This window comes from Puma concolor, chromosome D2 (assembly GCF_028749965.1).
Source record: "Puma concolor isolate L17-30 chromosome D2, mPumCon1.1.hap2, whole genome shotgun sequence".
Lineage (NCBI taxonomy): Eukaryota > Metazoa > Chordata > Mammalia > Carnivora > Felidae > Puma > Puma concolor.
Genome location: NC_141677.1, coordinates 57,817,193 through 57,825,036, shown reverse-complemented (window position 1 = coordinate 57,825,036; position 7,844 = coordinate 57,817,193). Strand labels below are relative to the sequence as shown.

Here is a 7,844-nt window from a genome sequence, read left to right as displayed (position 1 = left end):
TGGGGGTAGGAGGTATAAGGGCAAGAGTGGAAGGGGCAAGCACAGACCCAAGCCCCAGACTTCCCCAAGCCTTCCTACGAGACACATTCCCAGGGGACCTCCCCACCAAAGACCGGGGAGGTCAGGTCTCAGGTCAGGCTCTCAAGAAGAAGCTTCCCCACCCCCAAGCCTCCGTCCAAAGGCTCCTCCCACACAAAAGCCACTGGAAGGCAGGGGGCAAATATGGGGTTCCTGAATGCCTCCTCTCTGATGCCTCCCTGGATATCCTCAATTCCTTCCTCCTCCCACAGCCATTCCTGTCCTGGGTTGGAAATTACCTTCGGGCAGAGTACTTAAGCCCTGGCCTCTTTGGAGCCCAAGCCTGGATTCAAATTCTGGCTCCTTCACCTATTAGCTATGTGACTGAGGGCCAGTTACTTCACCCTAAGCACCCCATAGCCAGGAAGCCTGCAGACTCCGAATCCAGACCTCCTGGTTGTGCCCTGGCTCTGACTCTGGAACCAGACCACCAGGGTTCAAGTCCTGGCCCCTATCCTTACTTAACTTCTCTTTGCCTGGATACTTTTATCTGTAAAGTGGGGATAATAACTACCCACTCGCCTTGTTATAGCATTGCTCTGAGAATTAAACAGGGTAACCTATGCGATGTGCTTAGAACAGACACAGTAAGGATCTAATAAGCATTAACTAGCAATAGAAATAGTAGGTGATAAAGCCGTGAAGTGCTGCGCCGTGTCTACGGCCCTGGGAGCTCCGTGAATGGCCGTTATGATTACCTGCGCCCCCACTAGGCTACGATGTCCCTGGAGGTGGGAAGTCCTGGGTCAGATCCATCTCTGCTTCCCCGGCAGCCAGCACAGTGCCGGGCACCAGGGGGAGTTCAGACAAATGCTCGAGATCGGACGGGTGAAGAACTGCCTTCCTGGAGCAGGAGGGTGTGGGCAGCCAGGAGCCTCCCGCCAGGAGAAGGGAAAACCGAGGTGTCAGGGAAGAGAAAACAGAGCGGAGGGGGAAAGGCCGAGACGGACAGATAAGCAAGTGAAGTGAGTGAGAAAAGGAACAGGAGAGGCTGTGGCGGAGGGAGATAAGGAGGAAGGATGGAGAACTCGACCTGCGACGTAATGCCCAGGGAGGCGAGGGACGTGAGGACGCCCCGGGAGCGGCGCGAGGCCGGCCCCGCGCTGAGGCCGGGGAAGCCGGTGCGCGAGAGAGGGGAGCGCGAGCCGGCGCGGGGCGGGACGCACGGGAGCCGGCGGGAGGGGCCGAGGGGGCTCCACCTCGACTCCCCGCCGGGGCCGGGGGGCCGGGCGGCCGGAGATTGGCTGGGGCGCGCGGCGAGGCCGGGCCCGGAGCCCCGAGGTGGGAGGCGCCAGGATCACTCGGTGCGCCCGGGAGCCGAGCACTCGGGCCACCTCGGCGGCGGCTGCAGGGGAGCGGCGGGGCGGCGGGCGCGCGCCGGGGCAGCTGGGGGCGCCGCGCACGGAGAGGCCGGGGTGTGCGCAGCCATGCGGGCGGCGGCGGGGGGCGCGCGGGCGGCCGCGCTGGCGCTGCTGCTGGGGGCGCTTCACGGGGCGCCGGCGCGCGGCGAGGAGAACGACTACTACGGCTGGCAGGCCGAGCCGCTGCACGGGCGCTCGTACTCCAAGCCGCCGCAGTGCCTCGACATCCCCGCCGACCTGCCGCTCTGCCACACCGTGGGCTACAAGCGCATGCGGCTGCCCAACCTGCTGGAGCACGAGAGCCTGGCCGAGGTGAAGCAGCAGGCGAGCAGCTGGCTGCCGCTGCTGGCCAAGCGCTGCCACTCGGACACGCAGGTCTTCCTCTGCTCGCTCTTCGCGCCCGTCTGCCTCGACCGGCCCATCTACCCGTGCCGCTCGCTGTGCGAGGCCGTGCGCGCCGGCTGCGCGCCGCTCATGGAGGCCTACGGCTTTCCCTGGCCCGAGATGCTGCACTGCCACAAGTTCCCCCTGGACAACGACCTCTGCATCGCTGTGCAGTTCGGACACCTGCCTGCCACCGCGCCTCCAGGTAGCGCCGCCGCCGCCGCCACCCTTGCCCCCGCGCGCTCCGACAGCCCCGGGCGCCCGCGAGCTGGGCGCTTAGCCTCCCGGAGATGGCACCCCACCACACACACACACACACACACACACACCGCCTTCGCTCAGCCCTGCGTACCCCGGGAACTGTCCCCCACAGCCTTCCAGCCTTCCCACCTCCCACACACTGCCAGACTAGTGCCTTCCCAGGCTCCGGACAAAGCTCGCGGGTTCTCCCCATTCCAGCTCCGTTCCTGAAGACGCCCCTGGGGTCCCTGGCAGCGCCCACCTTCCTAAACCTCTGGAATCCCTGGGTAGCCCCAATGGTGTCCCCCCATCCTGGGGCATCCCCATAAATGCCTTGTGGCCTAAGCCCAAGAATGCCCAGGGTCGCTGAACAATGCTCAAGCCCGTTCACCTCCTCCACAGCTCTGGACCCCAGGGCACCAAAACAAGCATCACTCCCATCCCGTGTTGGGACCTCCGGAGGGGAGAAGGGCGGAGGGAAGGGGTTTAGCGAAGACTGGGGTAAGCACACTCCTGGGCTATGGTTTCCACCCCCCAACACTCACACCCCCCATTTTCTGCACCTGGGAACCCCAAATTCTCCCACTCTCTTCCCCAATCCCCCAGGTTGGGAGGCCTTGGGGTAAAAGCTCAATGCAGGAAGAAAGAGCAGATTGCCAGCACCTGCCACTGACAAGGAGCCCTTGGGAGAGCTGCTGAACTTGGAGCTTCGGTTTTCCCATAAGTAATATAGGAAGCCAGCTCAGGTTCCAGAAACCCGTGAGATCCTACGTGCCCAACCGCCCCCAGTCCCATTACCCCTAATCTCTCCCTGGCCTCAGCCTCCTTTCCCTGTGCGCCCCATGGCCCGCCCCAAACGCCAAACTCCTTCCAAGCAGAGTAAGCCTGGGCTGGGCACCAGACCGGGGAATAAACAGCGGCATGAGCAGGAGAGCTGTGTCTGGGCAGTTTGTCAGGAGTCTAAGGAGCCCCCGATGCTGCAACTTCCCCAGGAGGCATTACTGCTTTCCCCTTTTCCTGTCTGACCACCCTACCCACCCCCTCAGGGCTCGCCTCACCCACACAGCCCTTGGTCCTGCACCCCCACGTCCCCTCCTGAGAGGGGTCCTGTGACTGGGTGTGGAGAGTGTGGAGAGAAGGGAAATACCCTGTGCTGGGGTCAGGAAGCAGGGGAGAGACAGCCAGCTCAAGCAGAGACAGTGCAGTCCCTAACAGGGATCCTGGCATGATTCCTTTTTCTGGTTTCCTTGGAACCCCAATATTAACAGCCTGTAAGGCAGGGAAATCCCAGGCTCAGAACCCCACCTGGCCCCGCCCGCACAGTCCTGCCCTCTTTGAAGCCCACCTTCCCCTGTGATGGGGCACCTACCTGGAGGCAGAGACATGGGACAGAGGTCAGGTGCTGTGTGGTGGCCTGGGAACCAGAGGCAGCCCAAAGCGTGTGTGTGGCCAATAAAACAAAATATTTCATATAAAAATTAAGAGTCGTGGCTTCCCTGGAAAAATCAGAAGTTCTGGCCACGCTAAGCCGCCCACCTTAGAGGATGGTCCCCTCAGTTTACCACAGTCCCTGTCCTGGCAGTGTCACTTGTTCGCCACCTTCCTGGACCTGTGTTCCTAGAAAGCCCCTGCAGATTACCCCTACTGCCGCACTAGGCTGGGAGCCTCAAATCCTGAGTCCTACACTCACTTCTCAATAGTTTTGCAGGGTGGGTAGCCACAGTGGACCTCAATTTTCTTTTCTTGAATACTAATACTTCATAGTCTGAGGATTAAATGAAACAAAGTTTAGAAGACAGCCCACGTCACGGTTGCAGTTGCCAGGGCCATGGAGCAGTGGTGCCCACTGGGACAGTTTTGTCTCCATGCAACCTTATCTCTTTTGAACCTCACAACCCCTCAGTGACCATCGGTACCGTCATCCCAGTTCCTGATGACAGAGTGGAGGCTTGGCAGGGGGAGGTGGCTCTTCAGTCATTAGCCTGGGCTCTAAGTGGTTTATTGAACTCTGATCCCCTCATGAGCCTCCCTCGCCTCCACCCCTGCTTCTCTCTTCACAGTGACCAAGATCTGTGCCCAGTGTGAAATGGAGCACAGTGCCGACGGCCTCATGGAACAGATGTGTTCCAGCGACTTCGGTGAGTGTGGAGCCCACATGGCCACTGCCCCAGTGCCTCTCCTTGACACACACACACACACACACGTCCACAACCATCACACTGAATACTAACAGTTTCTGCATCATGGATTCCTCTTAGAATCTGATCAGGGCCATGAACCCTCTCCCCAGGGAAATGCAGCTCTTTTTGCAGGTTATCTCAGGGGCTTCAGAAGCCCCTCAAGGCCATGGTCCATCCCTGGCCGGGGCTCCTCCAGTCCTCCCTTGGCACTGGCCCACAGAGGGGCCTCCAGGGCTGGATTCCCTTTAGGAGAAGCAGGCTAAGCCCAGAGATGGATGGGGGCACCCGGGGGAGAGATGGGCCCCAGGGTGGAAGTACAGCACCCTCGTCCCTGGGCACCTCGGCCTGGTACCCGATGCACCGCTGGCCAGGCAAGCTGCAGTCACTTGTCCCACGGCTTCGTCCTGGGGCCTCTCCACTCCTGGGACAGTGAGCCAAGTCTAGTCAGGCCTACACGACCCAGCATGTGGCCTTTGCCAAGTTGACTCCTGTTTTGTGTCTTAGCCTCCCTGTCTGTAAAAAAGAGATAGCAATGAAATCCTTACTTCAGCAAGTCTTTTATGTTGTTAGTCTGTTTGTAAAGAGATTACTATTATTGCAAGGTATGTGTGTATCCGAGAGAGGGAAAGAGGGGGGGTAAGGGGAGAAAGAGAGAGATAGAAAGGTTTTATAAGTTTCCTTCCCTGGGTGGACAGAATCATTCTCTGGCATCTCCCTGGCTGCTCACAGAGATGGGGGATCCAGATGTCTGTAGAAGGGGGAGACTAGCCCAAGTGACCCCCATGTTCCAGACTCCCAGTCCCCAACTGTATGAAGCTCTCTGCAGCCACCCTGAATGTCCTAATCACCCCGATCACTCAGGCCTTCAACCACCTCCCCCACGCTCACCCCTACATTCACACTCCAGACATACCACAGATACTCTCATACATAAAATACACAGCACCACACATCACACTCTGAACCCATTCTACAGTCACACAGATTACAGTGGTGTGTTTGCACCAGCAAGAGCTGGTTGTGCACGCTTCCCAACCTAGTGCTCTGTGATGCGGTGGGCCATGGTGGGGGGATTTACCCCATGGGAACCAGCACATGCTACAGAGCGGGCCCCCTCCCTAGGGCCAGCTGTCAAACATTTATCAGCCCATCATTGCTCCAAACACACACACACAGAGCCCGAAATCGCATTTCAAAGCACCCCCAGAGATCATGAAGTCCAGCCTCCCTCCGTCACAAGGGCCCCGCCCCCCCACCAAACCTCCCCTTCCAGTTGGGCAGCTCCACCTGAGGTATTTCCTGGGGACGCCGACACCCTACTCCACTCCCCACCAGGAGCTGTCCACCCTGCACCTGGTGTCATGGAAAGGCAGGGGCTCTGGGGTTAACCTCATTCCCCCCACCCCAATACCTCAAGGCTGAAACATGATAGTGCCGGTGAAAGTCCAGCACATGATAGGAGCTTCAAAAATGTACCCATATAAGCCCACCTTCCCAAGCCCCAGGCTTGGAACTTCAGGCTTGAGCACCAACTGTGGGGCCACCAGCAGCCGGAGCAAACCTGCCCATTCTCACACGGTCCCTCTGTCTACCCACCCCACACACAGTGGTTAAAATGCGCATCAAGGAGATCAAGATAGAGAATGGGGACCGGAAGCTGATTGGAGCCCAGAAAAAAAAGAAGCTGCTCAAGCCAGGCCCACTGAAGCGCAAGGACACCAAGAGGCTGGTGCTGCACATGAAGAATGGTGCCAGCTGCCCCTGTCCACAGCTGGACAGCCTGGCCGGCAGCTTCCTGGTCATGGGCCGCAAGGTGGACGGACAGCTGCTGCTGATGGCCGTCTACCGCTGGGACAAGAAGAATAAGGAGATGAAATTCGCAGTCAAGTTCATGTTCTCCTACCCCTGTTCCCTCTACTACCCCTTCTTCTATGGGGCTGCTGAACCCCACTGAAGGATGCTCCTCCCTGCCCCAGCCAGCCAGCTGTGCCTTGCTCTCTGTCCCCACCCCTGGGGCATTCTCTCTCTTCCTGCCCATCTGGCCTCACCTCTATTCCCAGGCTGACCCAGCCCTGACAGAGAGCGGTTCCATGCAGAGCAGAGCTCTTACCAGCACAGGCCCTAAGGAATGGGCATGGAACCCAAGCTGTCCTTGACTGAGGGGTTCTGGAGTCCCTGGGGACTTCTCTTAGGAGCAGAGCTTTCTCATTTGAAAGCTCAGGGTTTCAGAAAGTAGGTGGTGGGAGGAGAGAGCAAGGGAAGCATGGAGGGGCTCTGAGCAGCCTCACGAGGTGGTTTCCAGAACAGACCATGCTGTCAGCTCCACTCTGTTGGTGGGGAGGCCTCGCCTCGGAAAGTCTATTAGGCTGAGCTACTTGGGGGCCAGTCCCCCACCCCCACTGCTCCCTCGTGTCATCATAGTCCCCCCAAAGGAGGGGCATTAGGGTCGTAGCACCTTCCAGCTACAGTTCCCCACCTTCCCCATCTCTTCCCCTCTCCCTTCCTGCTAGACTGGAGAAGCCCAGCCCAGACCCCCTCCCACAGGCTGCTTTTTGGGATTCATCCCTCAGCCTCCGCATGTCCCTTTTACCCTGATGATGAGTAAATTATTGCTACACAGCAAGGCCATAGGTAGTAGATTAGTTGCAGGCAAGGTTTGGTTTTCAATTTTTTTTTTAAGTTTTTAATTAAATCAAAGAAAAATAAGTTGGTTTTGACTAGGTTATTTCTTTGTCAGCTGGTCCCCAGAGGTGGAGAGAGGGAGGGTCAGAAGGGACTTTTAGGAAGAGGCCCTTGTCATAACCCATGGCCTGTCCACACAGACATACTTGGAACGCCTAAGAGCAATGCCCATGTTCTTGTAAGATCCCTTGAGAGCACCCTTCTCATCCCCATCACTAAGTGAGGGATGGAGATGGCCCTCCTTTTATTCCTGAAGAGGGAGATGCCAAGATCCCCAGCCTTCTCCCATGGTCAAAAGGCTCTCACAATCCTGCCACACCTCCCTGACAATGTCTGCCCTCAGTTCCCAAGAAGGTTGGAGCACAGGAAACTACTCTGAAGAGCCAGGGGTCTAAACATGTCTCTCCTACCCCTTCAGCACTCAGACCCCCCTGCTCCCTGCCACCCCCGCCCCCCCACACACACACACACTGGGCACTGATCCTGAACTGTAGGGATAATGGTATAGACTTGTGCTACAGGGACCATAGAATCTGTAGCCCCTAGGAGCTGGTTAGAAATACAAGCTGGGGGGGGGGGAGGTGGGCACCCCAGGCCTGCTGTACAGAATCTGCATTTTCACACATAAACCTTCAAATCTAGAGAGCTTTTGCAAAACACTGGGCCCCACTCTATGCAATTAAATCTGGATCTCTGGAGGGTGCTCGGAAATCTGAATCTCTAGATGCTCTCCGGGGTGGGATGCCACCTGTGTTGAAAACCTTGATCTAGGTAAGCCAGCCGCTGAGGCAGGAGGGTGAGGGGCTGAGGTTACCTCAGGCTTGGAGCTTCTTGGTCCTGCATGCGGGAAGGAAGTGGCTATAATAACCGAGGGGCTTCTTCAGCGACTTCAGAGCACACGCGGGCCGCTACCATGAAC

General features: G+C 58.2%; 1 protein-coding gene across 1 annotated transcript; it reads left to right on the top strand.

The window, feature by feature from the left end:
• Positions 1 to 1,335: 1,335 nt before the first annotated feature.
• On the top strand, positions 1,336 to 7,636 carry SFRP5 (secreted frizzled related protein 5). Its single transcript, XM_086680567.1, has 3 exons — positions 1,336 to 2,028; positions 4,124 to 4,201; positions 5,851 to 7,636. The coding sequence occupies exons 1-3, from the start codon at positions 1,506 to 1,508 to the stop codon at positions 6,195 to 6,197; spliced, it is 948 nt and encodes a 315-aa protein (XP_086536693.1). The 5' UTR covers positions 1,336 to 1,505; the 3' UTR covers positions 6,198 to 7,636.
• The last annotated feature ends 208 nt before the right edge of the window (positions 7,637 to 7,844 follow it).

What these genes read in the sequence shown, in the direction of transcription:
- SFRP5 (XM_086680567.1), top strand. Translation starts at nt 1,506, where the DNA reads ATGCGGGCGGCGGCGGGGGGCGCGCGGGCGGCCGCGCTGGCGCTGCTG. An exon ending in GCCTGCCACCGCGCCTCCAG is followed by an intron (nt 2,029 to 4,123) that starts GTAGCGCCGCCG and finishes CTCTCTTCACAG; the next exon opens with TGACCAAGATCTGTGCCCAG. An exon ending in GATGTGTTCCAGCGACTTCG is followed by an intron (nt 4,202 to 5,850) that starts GTGAGTGTGGAG and finishes CCCCACACACAG; the next exon opens with TGGTTAAAATGCGCATCAAG.